The 20,492-nt window shown below is 43.1% G+C and overlaps 1 protein-coding gene across 4 annotated transcripts in view; it reads right to left on the bottom strand.

The window, feature by feature from the left end:
- Window positions 1-20,492, bottom strand: part of RPGRIP1L (RPGRIP1 like) — a 687,119-nt gene that overhangs the window by 581,970 nt on the left and 84,657 nt on the right. For all 4 annotated transcript variants that reach the window (XM_069216318.1, XM_069216317.1, XM_069216321.1 and 1 more), the window contains exon 4: window positions 17,313-17,608. In XM_069216318.1, coding sequence (XP_069072419.1) covers window positions 17,313-17,608 — 296 coding nt within the window. The remainder of the gene's footprint in view (window positions 1-17,312; window positions 17,609-20,492) is intronic.

Genomic DNA, 20,492 nt, shown 5'->3' with positions numbered 1-20,492 from the left:
CACTTACAATGCCTAAGATTGGACTTAGGGGCATATTGCTTATGCAGCTATGCCCTCACATGTGGTATAGTGCACCCTTTCTTAGGGCTGTAAGGTCTGCTAGAGGGGTGACTTACCTATGTCACAGGCAGTGATTTGTAGGCATGGCACCCTGAGAGGCGTGCCATGTCAACTTTGTCTTTTTCTCCTCACCAGCACACACAAGCTGCATGGCAGTGTGTATGTTCTTGGTGGGGAGTCCCCTAGGGCGGCATATACATGCTACAGCACTTACAGACCTTCCCTGGCCACAAGGCCCTTCGTACAATGGGTACCTTTTACAAGGGACTTAACTGTGTGCCAGGATTTTGCCAATTGTGGAAAAAAAGGTACAGAGTTAGGGAAAGAACACTGGCCTGGGGCCTGGTTAGCAGGGTCCCAGCCCACTTTTAATCAAAGTTGGCATCAACACTAAGCAAAACGCAGGGGTAACCATGCCAACAGTGGCACTTTCCTACAGTTCCCAAGTCCTAAAATGGCTGCTGGCATATCTATGTTGATGCGGTGGCAGACAATCTGATCTTATTCCAAGATCTGTTGGCTTTGTGGATTCTCGATGGCATGAAATATCTCTTTTTACACCAAATCACAAAAGGCAATATTTCTGGACCAATTTTGTGAGCATTTGTGAAACAGTGCTTAAGTTATAAACAAACCAAAAACATGCTTTTCCTAGAAACTAGGTCCTTGCTGTAATGTGGTAATATGTGTGTCTGTGTGTTTGTGTGTGTTCTATTGATGTAACATGATTTTGGCAAATTCAATGATGCAATGAAGACTTTAAAATTAAAAAGAAAAGTGGGACCAGTCTGATTGGATATTGTGATCCCATTCCAGATGAGAGGATAGCAATATGACAAATGGTCAATTTAGATCATGGAAAGGACACCACCTACAAGGTCTAATCCTCATCACTGCTACACTGGCTGGTGGCTGGAAAATGGCCTTTAATTAGAGGGGCTCTCTGGTAGGAAAGTAGCAGGGCTGTAATAGTCTTCCGCATTGAGATCCCTGTTTCACATGACATTAGGACATAGATGGGTGGGGTACATCCCATACGTGGTATTCACACTGCAATCCTGTGGAATCAAGAAAATCACTGCAACCTTGTGGAATCAAGAGAATCAGGTGGTACTGGCGAGTGAGGCTGGGGGTAACCTAATGTTAATCTTACTTGCATACGAAAGAATGTGAGTCCTAGTTGGAGGATGATGGGAGCAACATCCCCATCCCTAAAATTCTCTAAGTACCAGGCATATGGATAGAGAGGCTCGGACAGCTCAGAACAGAAAAGAGCGTTTGTGAGCCACTCAGGCCTTTTTAAAACTGAGTGATGGGACAGCCACGCAATTTTAGCACAGTAGGTGTTTGGCAAACTACTTGTAATGGTCAAGATGAGGATCCCACAGTCTGTCTATATAATTGTTCCACCCCTGCCTTGTAGTTGACAGCTGAGAGGCTCCCTACACAAAGGGTTAATTGGGTCTTGAAAACTATTACTAAAGGAAGTACTCTGTAAACATTGCAATCCACATAGTAGTTTCCCGGTGGAAAGATAAAGTAGACTAAAGGAATGAAAGCTGGGGGGAGTAGAAACGGTGGATCCAGTCATAAAAATATTGCACAGACTAAAAAGCTTACCTGAAATGCACAAGGCAGCAGACCTTGATGATATCTACGGATGCGGGTAAATGTTGGTGTGTTTGGATTTTTCCTAACACTAGAGGTTTCTGGAAATTATGGGCCTGGTTATGACCTTAGCAGAGGAGGTTACTCCGTCACAAACATGATGGCTATCCCGTCCGCCTATTACAAGTTCCATAGGATATAACAGAACTTGTAATACAGCCGGCGGGATATCTGTCATGTTTGTGACAGAGAAATCCCCTCCACCAAGATCGTGATCACGCCCTATACTTCTTTGCATTCCACACTACGTCACTTTTAAACATTAAAAGAAAAATAAACCTGACTTTTTGTACGCCGGATACCATACGGAAATACTCATAGCTGCTGTTTGGTCATGACAGAGGGATACCTTGAGTACCTGAGTGATGATTTGTGTTGTTCAGCATATTTCACAGAACCATATGCAGTGGGGTTGGAATACTATTGCGAATGAACTTCTCACTAATTAAGGTGACTTTTGTATGATAGAAAATATGGCTGTAGCCCAGGTGGATGGGCAGAGAGATGTCTGGTGACTGTCTGGCACCTATACTCTATGGCAGAGAGTGGGCATCAAAATGAGGTAGTCAAGTTAAGGACTACACCAAAGGTAGGTAGCTAATTGGACTGCACACTTGTGCTCCTCTAAGGTAGTATGCCAGGATTATGCTGAATATAATACAACAAAAGTGAGTGTCATCCTTCTAAAGATGCCCACGTTCTTGTAATACCAGGTAGTTTGCAAAAGCACACGGTTTTACACGCCTGGCACAATTGCATTTGTTCTGAGGAAAATAATTGTATATGGCACAATGCTGATGCATGCAGATGGCATGCTGTATTTGGCTCAAATGGTAATGCCTCTGCCCTCCATCCTGGGAATAATTATGATTATCCCGGCTTACAGTAAGAAAATTACTTACCTGTAACTGTAGTTCTCCAGTATTGGAATCTTTAATAGATTCACATGCTTTAATCATTCCCCGTCGTCGAGATGGGCGTCCCAGTACATTATAATAGCAATTTAGTAGTAACTATAGTGGAAAAAGGCCTAATGGCCTCTCACCTTACTAGCCTATCCTTGTCTATTTAAGAAATAAGAACAAACCTAGGTTTCAGCCAATCTGGCTTTCCTTCCCTCTAGAACCATTCTGTGAGAAGCTCCAGTCCATCAGATTTTCCAAAGCACGAGTGCCAAAGTATCTGAAGGAGAGAACATAAAACGGTGAGCTTCCCAGGGGAGGAGAGAGGGTCGCATGTGAATCTATGAAAGATTCCAATACTAGAGGACTACAGAGACGGGTAAGTAACTAATTTTCTTACTCCAGTATTGGAACTTTCATAGATTCACATGCTTGTATCAGAATATCAAGCAGCAGTGAAGCACAATGTGTGATAAGTATTACCACAATCACTGAAATAAGCAATATCATGAATAAGAGAAAACATTAAATAGTCAACTATTATGTGAAGAAAAGATCACTGTACCATGATAAATGATAAATAGTGCATTGCCAGGGGAAGAATACCATCTTATACAATGTGCGCACAATATAGAATGGGTTGGCAGGAAAAAAAAAATGAAGAAAAATACAACAGCCCCCCGTTACTGCAACAAGTGCTGCAGTGCCGCTTGTACTACCGTTACAGCACCCTGAGGTGTTTCTTCCAAACAATAATGCCTTGAAAATATATGCGTGGATTTCCAGGTGGCCGCCCTGCAAATGTCTTGGATGGGCACGCCTGCAAAGAGCGCCGTGGATGCAGCAACCGCCCTCATTGAATGTGCATGAGTTGGTCTGTGCAGAGTTTTATGACAATAATCGATAGCAGAGGATATCCATTTTGCAAATCCCTTGCTTGGATAGCGACTGGCATTTTCTAGGAGCACTGAATGCCACAAGAAGTTGATTTGATTTTCTAAAGTGTCTAGTTCTGTCAAGATAAAATTTGAGACACCGTTTAATGTCCAAGGAATGAAGAGCCTTTTCCGACGTTGTTCAAGGATATGGGAAGTACAATTTTAGTACAACCGGTTGATTAATGTGGAAATCCGAAGGAACTTTGGGTATAAACTTTAGATTTGTTCGTAAGACTACCCTGTTTCCCTTGAACTGTAAGAAAGGGTCTTGGATAGTGAATGCTTGAATCTCGCTTACTCTTCTGGCTGAGGTAAGGACGAGAAGGAGAGCGACTTTCCAAGATAGGAATTTTAAGTCTGCTTTGTGAATAGGTTCGAATGGATTGAATGCATTAATTGGGACAGAACCAGGTTAAGCTGCCATGATGGTGGTGGTGGTCTGACTGGTGGGAAAGATTGAAAAAGTCCTTTAAGAAATAGTTTATGACCCTTGCGGACCACAGATGTGGTGCGTTGTCCTTCCGCTTATACCGCGAAATTGCTGGTAAGTGGACTCTAATCGAAGTGTTCACCAAACCTGATCTGGCTAGATGGAGAATATAAAGTAGTATCTGCTCCGGCAATGAAGAGAAAGGACGTACCTTAGCCTGTTTCACCATTTGCAAAACCATCTCCATTTCAGGTGATAATATTTGTTTGTACTGTCAGCTGCAGCTCTAGCGAGGATGACTCTACAGCCTGAAGGAATATGTAGGTGTGCAAATTCATGGTGTTCAGAATCCAGGCTGTCAAGTGAAGTGAAGCTGGATCCGGGTGGAGAATTTGACCCTCACTCATTGTTAGGAGGGACTGTGTCACTGGTAGAGGGATGCTGTGGCTCTCTGAGAGGAGAAGCAGCTCTGTAGACCAATGCTGCTGAGGCCATGCAAGGCGATCAGGAGAAGTCTGCAGCTTCCGTTCTTGATCTTTGTCAGTACTCTCGGTATGAGGGGAATGGGAGTAAAAGCGTAAGCATAAATTCCTGACCATGCCATCGAAAACGCATTCCCCCAAGAGCCCGATGGGGATCCCGACTTGCAAAGAATTGGCATTTTGCATTCTGCGGGGTGGCAAAAAGATCCAGGTTTGGTTTTCCCCATAGGGAGAAAAGTCGATTTAACACCCCCTGATCCGGTTGCCATTTGTGGTTGGATGACGTCGACCTGCTTAGAGAGTCTGCTATGGCGTTCTGAGCGCCCGGAACGTGTTCGGCTCAAAGAATCACTCTGTGAATGATGGACCAGTTCCAAATGCGCTGAGATTCTCGTAATAAGAGGAGAGATCTTTTCCTCCCTGCTTCTTGATATAATGCATAGTTGTAGTGTTATCTGTACAAATGAGCACTGATGAGTCCCTTATCTGTGGAAGTAAAGCGCAAAGCACTAGGCGGACTGCCTTCAATACGAGATCATTGACATGAAGAGACCTCTGATGCAGCTTCCAGCTGCCCCTGACTTGAAAGTTCTGAAGGAAGGCTCCCCAACCTTCGAGAGATGCGTTGGTAGTGATTACCCATGGAGCTGGTTAGAAGAGAAAAGATAGTCCCACCAACAAGTGAGATTCTTGAATCCACCAAGACAGAGATGTAATCATGGGTTTCGTTATTCTGATTATATTGTCGAAAGACCCCTTGGACTGTGTCTACTGAAGGTCCAGCTGTTCTTGGAGGGGTTGCATTCTGAGACGACAGAATGGCACCAGTGGAATGCAGGAGGACATCATTCCCAACAGGGACTAGAAGAGGCGAACTGAAACAGACCTTCTTTTTTGCACTAGCCCGGCCAGGGATATGAGCCTTTTCAGCCTGTCTCCAGTATGAGTTGCCTTGTTGCTGGTTGTGTCCAAAACCGCCCCCAGAAACGTTCTTCTTTTTAAGGGTTGGAAAGCTGATTTGTTGCGGTTGACAGTTAGGCCCAGATCTGCGAATAGCTCCACGCAGGCGCATGTCGACCTCTATGCCTGAGAGCTAGACTTGGCCTTGATCAGCCAGTAGTCTAAATACGGAAAGACCTGATGCTTGTGTCTTTTGAGGAAGGCTGCGACTGGAGCTAGGCATTTGGTAAAAATTCTTGGGGCCGATTTCAGAACGAAAGGAAGTACTTTGAATTGGAAATGCTCTCTGGCAACCATGAATCTGAGATAGTTCCTGTGGGTTGGGTGTATAGGGATATGGAAGTATGCATTCTGTAGATCGAGGGTGGACATATAATCTCCTGAATTGAGAAGGGAAAGAATATTGCTTAAGGTAATCATACGGAATGACTGATTCTTGAGGTAAGTATTGAGATCCCTGTGATCTAGGATTGGATGCCAATCTTTTAACTTCTTTTGAACTAGGAAGAACCGAGAATAAAACCCCTTCTTTTTGTCCTGATCTGGAACTCTCTTTACAGCTCCCTTGCGGAGCATTGACTCGACTTCCTGTTTGAGTAGATTCAGGTGTTTCAACATATGCGGAAGGCGGGGTCTTACAGGTGGGAACCTGAGGAATTTCAAAGTATGGCCAAACTGGGCCAGGATTAAGACCCATTGGTCTGCTGTATTTTTTTTGCCAATTCTGAAAATGTTGGGAAATCCTTCCTCCTATTTTTGTATCCGAGGAACTGTACGTAGACGGAGTCATTAGGAAGTCATTGCCTGTGTCCTGTTTCCTTTGCTTGCCTTCCTGCTCTTCCCCTTTGCGCTTTTCTCGTATATGCCACTTGCGGAGGCTGCCTCTGTTGGTATTGAGGACGAAAGGACTGAGAAGCAGAGGAGAAAGAAGGATATTTATATTGCTGGAATCCTCCCCTGTAGGATGGATACCCCGACCTCTAGCACCCCAAAAGGGCTGCTTTCTAAATTGTAGGGTGCCAAGGGACATGACTGTGTCCGTATCGGTCTTTATGGTCTATAGGGCGTCATCAACATGCTTTCCGAAGAGGGCTTCTATGTCAAAAGGCAAGTCTAGGATCTTGTTTTGTATTTCCAGACTAAAAGAAGTTGCACAGAGCCAGCCTTGCCTCCTTAAAACAGCCACACCTGACAGCTGCCGAAACGCCGTGGTAGTGATATCCATTGCACAGTCTATAACTTTTCTCCTTCTTGCAAGATTTTACTTGCTTCTTTCTTTGATTCCTCTGGGAGTTGATCTAAGTAGGGAGCAATGTCTGCCCATAACTGCCTGTCATATCTGCCTATTATAGCCAAAGAGTTAGAGGCCCTTATCATAAGAGAAGACCATCAAGGAAAAGCGTTTCCCCTATGTTATCCAGTCTTCTCCCTTCCTTGTCTGGCGGAGCCAATATTGGTGCCGAAGGGTGTCTAGACCTGCGTTGCGCTGATTGGGTAATGACTGAGTCTGGTTTGGGGTGTCCCGCGAGGCAGGCTGGGGAATCGTCGGGTGCCTTATATTTCTTATATAGGCGAGGCAGGATAGGAGTGACTGTAGCCGGATTTTTCATTACCTTGATGCCTTCATCCCATATGCAGTCTACAAAGGGCTTTGACTTTACGCTTTTTTTTAAAAAGGGTTCCTTAAAATCATAAAGGAAACAAACCATTTGTTTTGTTGTCTTGGGTAGTGCAAACCTCTTTGCAGCTCTTTCTAGTAAACTGTGAAATCCCCTGATGCCACCTGGAGGGGAATCTATCGGGAGAGGGGAGGGCAAAGATGGAGTAGGAATTTGGTAATCATCCCACTGTGTTATTGCATGCAGCAACTCTCCCTTTTCTCTGTCATCCTCAGATGCGGGTTAACAGGTGTGGAAGAAAGTTGTAAAGAAGGAGGCAGAGATGGCTGCTGTACTTCACAGCTGGCTGGTGGAAATCGCCTTCTGTAGTTGTCTATCATCAATTGCAAGTCTGCTATAAGGGACCCGGGTAAATGGAACATTTGTTCCTGGTAAGGATATTGCTGTGCAGGTGAATAAAAGGATTGAGGATCATGCTGATTATCCTTATCCAAGTCCTGGCATTTCACATGCAACTCTGAAGGGCTATGTGCAATCCCAAACGGGCCCTCATTTTGCAAGTCCTCCTCTTCTAAGAGGTGTGTAGGTACTAGAGATGATACCTTACTTGGTGATGTGAGCGATGGAGACAGCAATTTAGATTGTCATAATTTTTGACCGTCGTCTGCAGGATCGTCGACAATGTCGTCGTCGGTGGAGTCAGCTGCGATGACAGTGAAACTCTTGTCGACGAGGCGGTCTATGACCGTAACTGTGCCGCTGTCAACGACTGTTTCATTGACGGAGGTGAGGTGATGGCTACCTTAATCATCGACGACATGACGGAAAATGCCATCGACAAGGGGATTATCGTGGTAAGCACAGTTGAAGCACTGCATGCTGTAGACATAGTTGTCGTCGTAGCGGACATCGATGAGGCCATACACACCCTTTTTGACACTGCCATCGACGGTGTCCTCGTCGTATTTTTCCTAGATGGCTTTTTAAAAGTGTGGCGAACCACAGTAAGTGGTGTGGGGGGGCTCAGAAGAGGCTTTCTTTCAACATTCTGAGGAAGCAGAACGTTCTTTAGTGTCTCTATTGGAAAATACAAACCTCCTGTGAGGAGAACTGGAACGGCTGTAAGCTTTTCAAGACGCTTGTTTTGTCTTTTTTAAAGCTTTTTTGGGCAGATCCTCAGAATGATGAGCTTGAGGTGATCTGTTCATTTTGTTGAGCTTTCTTGATGATGAAGACGACTCCTCACTATCGGAACCAGAAACAGGGTTTGATCTGGATTTTAACTTTTGTAGCCAAATAAATAGCCTGCTCTCCCTGTCCTTGAGGGTTTTGTTAGTAAATGTTCTGCATACCTTACAGTCCTTGGCCACATGATCAGGATAAAGGCAATAAATGCAGTCCTTGTGTGGATCTTCAAAATGAAGCCTCTTCTTACCACTGGTTTGCAGGCCCTAAAGAGGCTTTTATTTTCCTTGTCTGGCATGGTTATAATTTGAGAAAATAGATTTTCTCTAGACCAGGGAAGAGGCCTGAAGCTTTGTATGTCGAAGAAATCTTCCTTTCTATGGTAGACAAACACTAGAAAAAGTTCCTTAAAGGTTTAACTGAGTAGAGCTCAGTGGAAACTCCCTAGCACAACGTGCAGTAGAAAATCTGAAGGACTGGAGCTTCTCGCAGGAGGGTTCTCGAGGGAAGGGAAGCCTGATTGGCTGAAACCTAGGTTTGGTCTTTTTTCTCAAATAGACAAGGATATGCTACTAAGGTGGGAGGCCATTTGGCCTTTTTCCACTATAGTTACTACTACGTTGCTAATAATAATGCTGCGGGGACTCCCATCTCGCCAACAGGGAATGATTCAAGCATGTGAATATATAAACATTCTAATACTGGAGTAAATAATAAACTGGGGCATGTCAATGGCGTTCAAGGTTAGGTAGGAGGATGCAAGTAAAAAAAAAAAATGTTCCCTTGCTGAAGGTAGAGTGAAAACACATTCAACTGCTGGGCAGTACACAGCAGTTAACAGTACAAGCAATGGCATGGAGACCAGACTTTGTTAACTTAAATTTGAAGATGGTGAGGTATCTTGTGGATCCTTCAAGATTACTCATTAGCATGAGTCAATTGCTTTAGTAGTATTTTCCTTTTCCAGTTTCCATACATTGTTGGGAACTGGCTGACTCCCACTCCAGAAGTACAGTCGTTAAACCGCATGATCTAGTAGCGTATAAAAAAATTGAGGAAATGCAAAGATTAAAGCTAGAGGCTTTGGTACTTAAGTAAGAGAAGAAGGATGGTCCCAATACATTTACTTTTTAACTACTCCAAGAACTTCCATCAGGGTCCTGAGAGTTAGGTTGACACAAACGTTTTTTTTGTGGTTTAAAGTGGAGAAACTGTCAGAAAGGTAAAGTACAGTTAAAAGGATTTGAAATGTGTGTCCATTGCTAACAGCAACAAATCTGTGTCTTGTGCAAACTGTACTTTTCATTAGGTAATTCCCGGGAGTCCTATAAAAATGTAAAAACACTTAATAAATTCAGGGGCCAATTTAGACTTTGGTCCATCCATCAGATTGGTGGCGAACATTATGTCTGCCACCCTTATGGCCAAAGGCCTGTCATAATTAGGGCTCAGTGCTGGGCCCAGTGGTGACCTCTATGGCCTCAGATAAACTAAGGTTATGCTAGCTCCTCTAAAGGCACTAGCTGCCTGTTAGGCGGCCTTTCACAGAACCTCTTTTGCTTTTCAGAAACAAACTTCTAAAGTAGAGGTTTGTTTATGAAAAACACAAAAAAAAAAAAATCCCATATCCTGACAGTATGTATCCAGGGTGTGGTGTTCATAATTTTTTCTGTACATGACCACGATGTTTTTCCCGACAGTGACAGACAGAAAAAAAGACAACAGACTGTCCACTGTTAATAGGGTGTGTGGAGTGATGTCCTTACTTTGATGGCCTCTACTCCATCGGTCCTTCAGAATACGTTTTCAGATGGCGGAGTCGCCGTTGTTATCGATGTCAGAAATTAGATATGTTCTGACCTACTCAGAAAAGTGCTGGTGGACTGATGATTGGGTGGACAGGGAACTCCATCATGTTTGTGATGGAGTGCACTGACCTTCAAATTCTATATCAGGCCCTAAGCCATGTTTTATTTTCAAAACGAAATTCCCATTGATGTCCTCTAAGATCAACTTTCCATCAAAGTAATTGGGTTCTTTGTCAAACCTGTCAGTTCACCTTCATTGCACAAAAACAACCAACAGTTTTTTCCAAACAGCTTAACCCACCTATTGCATTCATGAGTTCTTGCTTAGTACTTTCCATGTCTGAACTTTTAAGCAACAGTACAGTGATTAGGAGAAGTGACGTTTCTGGCAAAATTATCTTAAGCTCAACTGACACTTGGAACTGGAAGTGAATTTGAAAGTAGTAAGTCCTTAGAAAGCACCAGAAGAAATAGTTATTTATGTGTAGTCCGAGTTCTGCATTGTTGTAATATTCAATGAATTCATACATGCTATAATAATTCCCTGCTGAGTTCATGGTCCGCAGAGCACCTTTCATTGATGTATTGTCCATTAACATGTTACACAAGGTGTCAGTGTTCACCTGTCCTTATGAGGAGCAACACCATGTAATAGCCTATCTGTCCTTATGTTGAGCAACACCTTATATTAGCCTATCAAGGCCTATGTTTTTTCCTTGAAATTAACAGATGAACCTCCTTGAGTAGTTCCAAGCCTGCAGTTCAGCAGCTGATGTGAAAGAAAGATGCGAAAGTGTATGAAAGGAAAAGAAAAAATGCAGCTTGATATTTTTTCATTGAAAGGTGAGAACAATCATTCTGTTTCTTTAAGAGTCCATGAGCTTCCTCTACCCATAATGCACTCTATTGGCAGTTGTGCCTCACAGAACCAGTTCGGTTTTTACTGGCTCAACCATACCAGAATGGAGAGGCGGCTGGGTTGTTTATGAATTTGATGTGCATTACAGAATCTTCATTGATAGTCATAAACACTAAAATAGAGTAACAAGCTCAATTTCTTAATCAATCAGAAGGCACTCGTTGGGTAGCAGGAAGTAAATAGAAAAAACTGTTTTAAATGTACAGAGAGTAGTTTGACAGAAAGAGATTCTCCATTTAAAAAGATTTGTCACGGTTAACTAGTCCATCCTAGCATTCGCTAGAGTATCTGAGTCTATGTAATAAAGCCTCATGAAAGTGTGGACCAATTTACATGTTTCTCCCATACATTAGTTAGCAATTGGTATAGACCTGATCCAACCTAACAAGGCAGCTTTTCTTGTGGTACAGTGAGCCTAGGCTTCCCCGGCAGACATTTGTTTGCTAGTTGGTAGCATAACGTGATATAGGATACTATTCATCTACCAACAGATTGCTTGGATGTGGCTAAACCCTGTCTGATTTGGACATAGTTATGAAAATGTTGCTGAGGTTTTTCTCAGGTCCTTTGTTTTACCTAGATTAAAGCGAAGACCTCTTATGACATATAGTGACTGGAGGGTACAGGTGCAGCTAAGAAAGGATTAGGAAAGAAAGTAAGCAGAGTAATACTTTGGTTAATATGAAAGTCATAAACAACTTCAGGGAGGCATGGTGGATGTGTTTCCTCACTACCTTTTTAGTGTGGAAAATAGTATAGGGCTCTACAGTGATAAAGCTTGCACCTCACTCAGTCTCTGAGCAGAGGTCATGGCAACTAGAAAAGCTGTCTTCGGGAGAAGTGCTGCAATGTAGCCTTCTGTGTTGGCTCAAAAAGGGAGCCCACTAACTCTAAAAGAATATTATTAAACTCCCATGGTGGGGAAAGGTGTCTAATCGGACGCAACAATTTCTTAGGTTCTTCCAGAAAGTCTTCGATGACGGTCATTTAAAAAAAAAAAGATAGCCGATTTGGAGATTTTCTGATGTAATGGTCGCTATATTAACTTTTTTTGATGCAAATGAAGTTTGGCTTGGGCTAAATGAAGTAAATAAGACAAAATGACATCCTCCTGATAGGTGATTGGATTGTGCCCATTTTCATCACACCAAAACACCATCTTCTCTCAGAGAGAAGACTGTCATTGTTAACTGAGGAGTTGGCGGTTGAAATAATCTGCAGTGATTGGTTGCTGAGCACACCATAGGAGTGACCCCTGAACCTTTTTTGACATAAACAACCTCTTTGACTGCAGTTCGTCTAGATGGGTCCAATAAATAAACAGATGGTACTGCAAGAGTCTTGTTTTCAAATTATAATCATAACCACAGAGATCAAAGAAGCCATGAGACATAAAAGGCCTTTAAACAAGACATCAAGGTTTGAGGTCACAATTTCTTTATGCAGTAAGAGTAATGTTTTACTACTAGATATGATATACACACAATGCTTAAATTGAGCCGGTGGCAACCACTGGTACTCTTTTTTCCTCATCAGATATTAACTGTGAACAAGAGAATTAAAACCAGACAAATGGGAAAACAAGAGAAAAAAGAAAGAAGGAAAAACTGTAACACCGGGAGAAGGCATAGGCCAGCAATAGTGAGATAAAGGGGCAACAGTGTCTGGCAGTGAATTAAAGACACTGAGGTGAATTTATGAGTTTGCAGCCTTAGTATTCAGTGCTTCGATTTTTAATAGCACACCCAAACCAGAGCTCTGGGCATCGGCACTCATTCTTTTACAAATGAAGCACTGTGTACATAGTTACACAGAAAACTAGACACAGAAGTGAGAGAGTTTTGTGAGTTCAAGAAGGAGAAGGCGACACAATAACACAATTGAGAAATAAACAATTAAACAACATTGCCCAATCACACTTCTACTCAGATATTTTGAAATAGTTGGGCAGATTGGAAAAGACAAAAGAGAGGTGACTGATTCGAATGTAGAAAGAATACAGTATCAATGTAGGATGGTCAGGAGACTAACGAATTAGAAAGTACGTTATGCAAGGCTGCTTTGGTCCAGTATTGTATCCAGAATGCAATTTACATGTATCGTAGGAGCGCTGCGGGTGAAGTATGCTGCAATATTTACATACAAGGTCTTGAAGACTAGTGTTAGTAATTCATGTAGTGCCCTGTTTTTGTGTGAAGACATATTCTGGTGTCAGAAACAGGAGGAGGGTGTTTGTTTATTGAGGTTAAAGAAGTTCACTTAGCATATTTAGCAGCTTAGGGGGGGTAGGCCAACCTAATGACTAGCACAATCATTAATTTTGTTCATTACTATTGACCAGGACCTGAGGCTTTTGGAAGATACTGTGGTGGATATGTGAACATTCCACACCTGGTAACGCGATGTGTAGCAGTAATAGCCATCAATGTTGAATAGTACACTGATGTTTCTGGTAGGGGGCAAGGAGCATAAATATCAGGTAAGGACAAGACAGGGTCTGGTAGAGAATATAGGGGTTCATTATGACCCCGGCATTCGGAGATAATGTGGCGGTAGCACCGCCAACAGGGTGCCAGTACTTACCGCCACATTATGACATTGGCGGGTTGGCTAAAGCCAACCCACCAATGTACCACTCCGAGATAAGAATCTCCAGTACGGCGGCCGCTATTGTACTGCCGGCGGTATCATGACCCTGCCTACCGCCATGGTTTTCGGGGTGTTTGGAACGCCACGAAAACCATGGCGATAGGCCCTATCAGTGACAAGGAATTCCTTCCCTGTCACTGATAGGAGGCTCCCTCCCCCCCAACACTCCCCAGACGCCCTCGACCCCCCCTTCATCCACACTCCCCCTCCCTTCCATCCTACCCCCCAGACACACTCATTCACACAGACATACACGCATGCATCCACCCATTCACGCACACATCCGTACACACTCACTCACACTGGCACACAGACACGCATTCACATTTCCATGCATACACGCACTCACACACATGCATACACACATGCAAACAACACTACACATACATTTGCATTCATGCACACACTCACACACAACACCCCCCCCCTCCTGTCGGAAACCCGAATTACCTGAATCCAGGGGGTCTTCCGGCAGGGAACAGGGGGTGCTGCTACCGCTAGCAGCACCCGCCAGCAGAACACCGCCAGGCCGTATTATTTTTCATAATAAGGCTGGTGGCGGTCTACTGGCATGGCGCCACCTTATCGCCGTCCGCCAGTATGTCCACAGCGGGATTTCCGCCCTTCTTATGGTGGAATTTCGGCTGTGGTCATAATTTGGCGAACGGATAGTAGCTGTGGCGACGGTCTTTTAGTGGCCGTCGCCGCAGCGGTAGGCAGTTTTTATCGCCAAAGACATAATGAGGGCCATAGTGTTTTAGAGGTGAAGTACAATATTTTGATTTTAGAATATTTCAGTATCAGTAAATGGAGAGCCATCAATGGCTAGACTGATTTAGGGAAATCAAAGGTACGGGGACTATATTAAATGGAAAACGAAACATGCCTTGAGTGACCTTGGTGTAGAGGTGATAGACGAAGACGACTGAAGGGATTATATCCACTAGGGCACTACAACAGAGTAAGAAGGGGGCCTTGATGGAGTCTTGAGAGGCAACAACAGTAGAGGTTTACTGAAGAGGCTCACCGGCTGGTAGAAAAGGAGCAGTCATCACTGAAGCAGTAGGGGAATCTGTTCAGTGTTGCCTGTAATGTTCACTGAGGTAAGGGCTATGTGTAGCGGTGGGTGGACAATGGTGTTGAACGCCAAGGACAGATGGAGCAGAATATGTACAGGCCGTTATGATGTACACAGGCAATAAAGACAGGCATGTAAGGAGTAGTTTCTGTACAATCAAGGCTTGAAAGCCAGATTGTGGCGGGACTGAGTAGGTTACACCACAAGGTGCAACAAAGAAGATGGCTCAATACAGGTTGTTCAAACAATTTCGGAAAAATAAATGCTATATTAGCAATACGTCTTTTTTTAGCAGAGGCAGAACACAAGCAGTTTTGAATCTGGAAGTAAAGAATAAGGTGAGAAGGAAGTGACTGAATAGGGAGGTCTCATATGACAGAACCAAGGTAGTGAGAGAAAGATCCCTCTTGAAATGCTGCAAGAAAGTAATTCAGGGGCTGAAGGAATATGAAGGAGCCTAAAATGGATTTGTGGATGCCGATATGGGGATTAGAAGGACAGGAGTAGTAGGTGAAAATAATAGGAGCTGGGGGAAGAGAGAGAATGTAATTCAAGGTGTTTTGAAGAGGGATCAAGGTTCACTGAACATCACTTCATTGGCAATTATTTTGGAGTAAAAGAATGTAAATTCAGAGTCCGAAAGAGATAACTGAGTAATGATCAAGCAGAAGAAGAGCTGAGAATATATGATGCAGGCAGGGTATTGGGATTAGATGAGAGAAGTGTATTTTGTAGGGCCAAGAGCCAATGAGAAACCAGAATGTCCAAATCATGGCCTACAAGGTGCTCAGAGGTATGGGTTTTCTCCCACTTGCCGGATGTATTTATGTCTAAAGTGCCGAAGTGGATGGAATGATCCAGGGTTCAGGGCAGAGAGAGCTCGAGGAAATGAGAGTGGCCAATGAGAACTGAACGCTTGCAGAAGAGTTGTTAAAAAGGTACATAAAGCAGTCTTTATTAGATCAGGTTACTATTGATCTAGTAACGGAAATGGATTTATACTTTCTTAAAAAGAAGGGTTATAGTAATTGGTTTAAATAAAGGTTGGCAATATGCAATCATGTGCATTAGGTCTGAGGGTGAAGCATTTATGGGCCAGCAATGACATAACTATCAAAGAACAAATTAAAGTTGAAGGGATTTGCTAGTGCATGGGACAGCAAAGAGTGGTCAGACAAAATCTGCAAAGTGCAGCTCTTGATCATTTTTAGGTTGAGCGCTCTGACGTGTTGTAATCTATCGGTGGGCTTTTAACCACGCCCACCGCACACCCATGACTATCACTAGTTCATGGGCTTACCTTTCAAAAATCCTTTATTGTCATTGGTAAATGCTTTACATTTGTCCCTCCTTGGGGCAGTTTTGTTACAACCTTGGTCATCGACCCTGTTACATGGATAACTGTACGTTTGCCGATATGTTTGACTGCGAGCAAACTTATTTTTCCTTTTGTGTCTCTCCTTTGGGCTCATGGCGCCATGGTGCTTTGAACTAACTTGCTTATGTCAACTGGTTTACATTACATTTTCAATTTATGTGGCAAGAAAAGTCCAGTTAGGAATTTACAACGCTAATAGCTCTAACTCGAGCAAACGCGAGACCCATTGCATTGCAAATGCTTGTTTCGCACAGAAGTGTAGCCTCTAACTGTTGGAAAGGGCGGAGAGCGCAGAGTCGTGAAGGACACTGAGCTTGTCAAAAATTGAGCCTTTGTAATGGTCAGAAAGTGTGCGGTAGCGGTCAGGGAGATAAATAAAGGACGGGGTTTGGTCTACAGTGGAGTAATGGTTGTGAGCGATTCACCGAGGAGTCCTATTCCTCTTCCACAGAAGGATGCGCATGGTGTGTGGATAACCGTGGCCTAGTGCACGACAAGGGCAACTGGTGTCACAGTGTGGTCAGGGATTAACCAACTGCTTGTGATCTCTGAAGAGCAGGGACAGGATGCTATAGACAAAATGTCTCTTGCTATGTCCCTTGATAGTTCTGGTGTGATTTTATATTGATTAGACATTCCCTGTAAGGAACAAGGTAGGGGTAGAGCTACCTAGCAATCTGTGCCAACCAGCCAGCTTTTTTTTGGGATGTGTAATGGGGATCAGAATAAAAAGAGGGGGCTAGTAGTAGGCGGGAAATAATGGATGTAAGCTCTTTCGAGGGAGGCATTTGCTTTAGCACCTCCATTGTCTCAGGTGGAGGTAAGAAATTTCCAGAGAGGTTTCCAGCACAGCGCCTTTAAAGTGAAGTCGTTAGCATGAGATCGCTCGGACCTCCTTATGTTTGTTGATACATTACGTTTCTCAAGAGTTCAGCACATTCACTGTAGATTTTAGGATGTTTCTCTGGACGAGGACTATGAGAGGTGACCGGTCTTCTTCCTTTCGTACCAAGGAAGGCACAGCAGTGTGCGGGGAAAAGCGCTGACATTTCCAGAGCTGAGCCTGGGGCACATATGTGTGTCTTTCATGTGATGGGAAGAATGTATGGCTAATATCTCAAATTCAAAATCTAAATATGCACCTCCACAACAAACCCCCAAAAAATAAAGAATAAAAGTCACTGCCTCATAAAGTTAATTACAAAACATCTACCAACACTGAAGTGTTATGTATACCTTTGCGCATGCTCTCCTGAAGCACAACATTCTCGGTAAGTTTCCGGACACCTGAGTTTATCCGGGACTGCACATGATCGTACGGCGTGTGTCTGCTGCCCTGGACCTGGAGCTGCTGTTTGGTAGAAATTAATCGGTTTTGGAGGGCTTCGTTTTGCTTCTCAAGTTCACGGATTTTCTCTTGCTGCTGCTCAATCATTTCTTCCAGCTCTACGTTCCGTCCTGGCCGCTTGGGGTCGCTGCCGGCCTGCTCGCTCTTCTTGTCTTTAACAAGCCGTATTAACTTGGTGGCCATTCTAGGGGAACATAATAAAAAAAAAAGATGAAAAGGAATGTGAAAAGTCAGCATTAAAAAGCCTTCTGTTGAAAGGGACATAATCACTGCGAAGACTCCAGTGCAGAACCTGAATAATAAATTTTAGGTTTTTATATAACTATTACTGCCTGTGAAAAACCCTTTGAAGATAATTGAAACCACTGGGCAGCAATCTGGTTTATAACACTGACAAATAACAGTTTCCTAAGGCTTATCATTTAGGGTTAGTAAAGAGAGGGCACATATTTACTCCATATGCTCCAGCAACATCATTTTAGCACGAGTCTGTATAAAACACGTCGAGCTGTCAAGCACAGTTCCAGAAGCAAAAATATGGGCAGTTAAGAATAGAGCTTGGTATGACCCATTAATAAATCCAACCTACTGCAACAGAGAATACATGGACGTCTGAACATTTTCGCACAGAATAAAGTATCCAGTTAAATGTTTACTCCAGTAAAAGCGTATTTTTTTCTAGAATTAATTATATCGAATTCTAACGTTAAAACTAATGATGGGCACATGTTTTTCTTGTAGGGTTAAAATAATTAATTTACTGCTAAAATCAATGCAGGAATGTATTTCGTCTACAAGAATCGATTAATGGTAGCACGTGCTGTTTATAAATCATTTACTTTTGTAGATGCTTGTTTGGGTGTATCAATTGCAACCTTTTAAATTGCAACCTTTGTTCTAATTTTTTTTTTTACTTCTGTCCTTAACAACAACCGGCAATAGAAAAATACGGATGCCGTTTGTGCGATTGTGATGTAATGTGCAAGAAATGCCTACGAGTAAATGGAAAAAACTTGGCAGTGCGAAGATAAAAAGGTGGCTTTGAAGAGCAAGACAAGTTCAAGACCTTACAAAATTAGTCGCACATCTTCAAAAGCTGTATCTGGTTTACACCGAATCTATTTGTGCAGCAGCCCTGTCAGCAGAAGGACAATAAAGACACACTTCATTTATTTCAAGAGGCTTGCTTGATTTTTAGCGTGATAGCTGTCAAAAGCTGAAGGAAAAGGAGAAAAGTCCAACCACAAAAAAACTTAAAAGCTTTGTAATGTCACGGAATAATACGTGTGACGTATCTTCAAAGAGCACGAATTACAGTCAATGTTTGGTATACTGAGATTACAGTGTATCTGATGATTGAAAAGAGATGTGCGCCGTCATGGTTAAGAAGAAAATAGACTGAAAAAAATATATCTCGCTTATTGGTTGAACAGATCAATACACGTTAAGTAAAAACGCCATCTCCAGGAAATTCCTGTTTTTCAAGTTGTCTATAGCAGACGTCAGATTGGGATGTGAACAATCTCTTTTACAAAATGATATGCATTATTGACACCCGATCGCCACACCCTGCACATCCAGGAAGTCTCAGGCCACAAGGTGAACAGAACAGTCAAAGATTGAAGGCGCCACAGAATTCTGCTGAGATGTGGCATCCTATACAAGGCTGCAGTCAGAAACAGCATTAAAATGAAATAGAGGCAAATGGTACTGAAGAAAATGAGTGCAGCCATAACATCAAAAGCTAAACTGGTTTATAAAGACGTATGTGTACATACAGGGTCAATGTCTGTTGCTTCGGTTTTGTATGACGCTATCCTCCAGTATAAGTAAGCAACCATTTATCTCTTCAAATGGATTTCTTTGCATCCCCAGTCTGTGAACTCCTGAGTAACGGCGTTCCCTGGGTGACTTCAACCTTCCAGACAACACAAGCTCAAAACAAGCATTTGCAATGCAAAGGGTCTCGCGTTTGCTCACGTTAGAGCTGATCGCGTTGTAAACTCCTAACCCGACTTTTCATCTATCGAAAAAAAGTGCTTTTATGTACGTAACCCAAAAAAGAGAAATTAACTGTGTAAAGCGCTCGACTTCTGCCAAGCGAAATCGCGCTAGGAAAATAGAGGAAAAAGTAGTCCACGATCCGACAGAAAACAGCGAGCCTCGCATGTTTTCTGTACTATGTCGCTGCGCTCGAGGAGGGCTAACCATCGGAAAAGGCATGACGTGTGCATGCCTTCCACTAATGAAAGCAAGCAGATTTTACTAGGCAAGCACACGAACCAACCAAACACACTGACGTGACGTCGACAGGGCTCTGAGCCCTTTTCTAATAACTAAAGCCTCTCGCTGTGATATGCATGCGCGAGCGCATGCAATGCAGGCTCGACCCTAAAAAGAAAGACACCTTCCTCAGCCTCCTCGATACAGCAAGTCACCCAACAGACTTCGAAGGCCACATCTTCAACCTCGCCTTTTCAACATCACCAGCAATCCAATGCAAACCATCCATTACGCCGGGACCGGACCGGCCACCTCGTGTAAGGACACTCCGGAGCCTTGGAGATGCTTTGAATAGGTCTATTGACGATCCTGGCACAAAGCGATCCTGGCACGTCTTATCTGCTACGTCTCCTCTGTCTCTCCCGTACTCACCGCGGCAACTCATTACATCACTAACATTCTACATTCTCATTCTGCTACGCATACCTATTCCAAACACTACACATCCCACCCTTTTTTTAACAAAAAGATAACATTTAGTGATAACGCGATACATTACATTATATTCTTATTCCACACTAAACTTTTCTTATCATTTATTATATTTATACAGTTTTTAATTCACAAATATAATCATTTAATTTATTTGTTTTCTTCAACAGTCTACCAGTCTTCTAATGTTTCCTTCCTTACTATTCTCTTTTTATATTGCCGCATTACTTCCTTTCTCTGCAACGCTTCCATTCTCCACCAACTCTGCCTTGATTCCTCTTTAATTTTGTCATTCTGAAACTCTTCCACAATCATGTTGCAACCCTGTTGTTTTGGAAATCATTTCTTCTTCT

The sequence above is a fragment of the Pleurodeles waltl genome, chromosome 12 (assembly GCF_031143425.1).
Source record: "Pleurodeles waltl isolate 20211129_DDA chromosome 12, aPleWal1.hap1.20221129, whole genome shotgun sequence".
NCBI lineage: Eukaryota > Metazoa > Chordata > Amphibia > Caudata > Salamandridae > Pleurodeles > Pleurodeles waltl.
Note: the sequence above shows the minus strand (reverse complement) of the source record. Positions and strands in the feature narration are given on the sequence as shown.